At 44.1% G+C, this 1,833-nt stretch overlaps 1 protein-coding gene across 1 annotated transcript; it reads left to right on the top strand.

Annotated features, from left to right (window-relative positions):
- Positions 1 to 283: 283 nt before the first annotated feature.
- Positions 284 to 1,042, top strand: LOC134635367 (probable Bax inhibitor 1). The gene has a single exon (XM_063484757.1). The coding sequence runs from the start codon at positions 284 to 286 to the stop codon at positions 1,040 to 1,042; it is 759 nt and encodes a 252-aa protein (XP_063340827.1).
- The last annotated feature ends 791 nt before the right edge of the window (positions 1,043 to 1,833 follow it).

Below are 1,833 nucleotides of genomic sequence, written 5' to 3' on the forward strand. Positions count from 1 at the left end.
TATTTTTGCACGTAGCACCAATTGCTGAGATGATTTTGCATTTGTACATTATTTGTTTTTTACACGGTCTGGGTGCTTTGTTTGACAATAAACCTGTCTCTGAAAACAAAGATGCGCGTTGTGTCTCTGTGTGATGTGTTTGCCTGTTGGCGATTAGCCCTGCAGAAATACACCCTTCGGTATAAAAGGCGGTGCATTGTAAACATTTACTTAATTGCAAAGATGACAGTTCCGTGCTCAATCCTTTGTACGTTTTGTTTTGGTCCTCGCTTGTTCCTACACCATGGCCTCGGTTTCTAATGTCACCAGTAGGTTTGACCAGAGCATCCCCGCCGATGCCATCTTCAAGCTGTCCCGCATATCACATGCGACCCGAGTGCACTTGAAGAACGTGTACGCAAGCTTGACGCTTTGTACGATTATGGCAGCTGTGGGTTCCTGCGTCTGCGTCGTCGCAAGCTTTTCGCCGATCGTCCTCGCCGGGCTGGCTGTGTTGTCTATTGTTGGATTACCGGTCTCCGTGATTTGGCTGGGCGTGACAACTCACAGCCCCGAGACGGAGAAGAAGAGATTCTCCATTCTCCTAGGATTCGCGTTTTTCTCAGGCTTAGCACTTGGACCCGCGCTCCACCTTGCGATCTCTGTGGATCCGAGTATTGCCGTGCTAGCCGTGGCTGCAACCACTGTGCTATTTGTTTGCTTTACTCTTAGCGCACTATACGTCGAACGCAGGATCTACATGTTATTAGGAGGCGTAGCCCCGACTCTTGTCATCCTGCTTACGTTGACTATGATTGATTTGGTATCTGAGATGGACACGTACCTAGGGGTGCTGATGTATTGCGTGTTTGTTATGATCGACACTCAACTCATCATCGAGAAAGCGGAAAACGGCGACAAAGACTACATCTGGCACTGTGTGGGATTGTTTCTTGATATCGCAGAGATGTTTCGGAAAATTACGACCATACTAGCCTTGAAGAACAAGAATAAGAACAAGGACGACATTGAGAAATGCATACGTGGTCATGACGAACTGTAATGTTTATTAAGGATGTTGTTGTATATGTAGACGCACAAAAAATAAAAGCAGATGTACATTTGAACAACCGAGTGTTTATTGTTTATTTGCATGCACAATGGTCAAGTTTACAATAATTTTACATGGCCAATAATAATAATAATAATAATAATAATAATAATAATAATAATAATAATATAGTTTTTTTTAGGATATTTAATGCAGTGACCACGTTTATTCATCACGGTCCTCGTGACTTTTTTTCCTGTACAGCATCACTGTACAACACACTGCGATTAGGACTAACAACAGACTCACGCACGCTATTATACCCGTACGGACTGGAGAACCGACTGGAGAATGTGCATTTGGGACCTCCGTGGCCTTGACATCTGTGGAAAACAGGAGAGCGGAAACACGTGAGAGAACTCAGCTGGCGGAAAATAATACATTAGAGCACACTCACTGCTGAGGTTATCGTTTCCATCTTCTCTCTCAGACTTAGTAACACATCATAAATTCCAAGTTCCACCTGTACAAACTTACCTGAGGTTGTGACTCTTAGGTTGATGACGCACTTATGGACAACACGTTCTGTTCTTTTGATTGTAATCTGACATATGTACGTTCCTGTGTCGCGGATTGTGATGTTCCTCAGCACCACAGACACATTTCCATCCTTGAAGGTTGGATCCATCAGGTCCACTCGGCCTTTAAAGGATTCATGATGGTAACCTTCATATATGCGCTGGTTCCTGTACATAAGGACATACTCATCGGATTGGTAGTCAGCTCTGTTCCATTCCAACAGG

The sequence above is a fragment of the Pelmatolapia mariae genome, linkage group LG10_11 (assembly GCF_036321145.2).
Source record: "Pelmatolapia mariae isolate MD_Pm_ZW linkage group LG10_11, Pm_UMD_F_2, whole genome shotgun sequence".
NCBI classification, from domain to species: domain Eukaryota; kingdom Metazoa; phylum Chordata; class Actinopteri; order Cichliformes; family Cichlidae; genus Pelmatolapia; species Pelmatolapia mariae.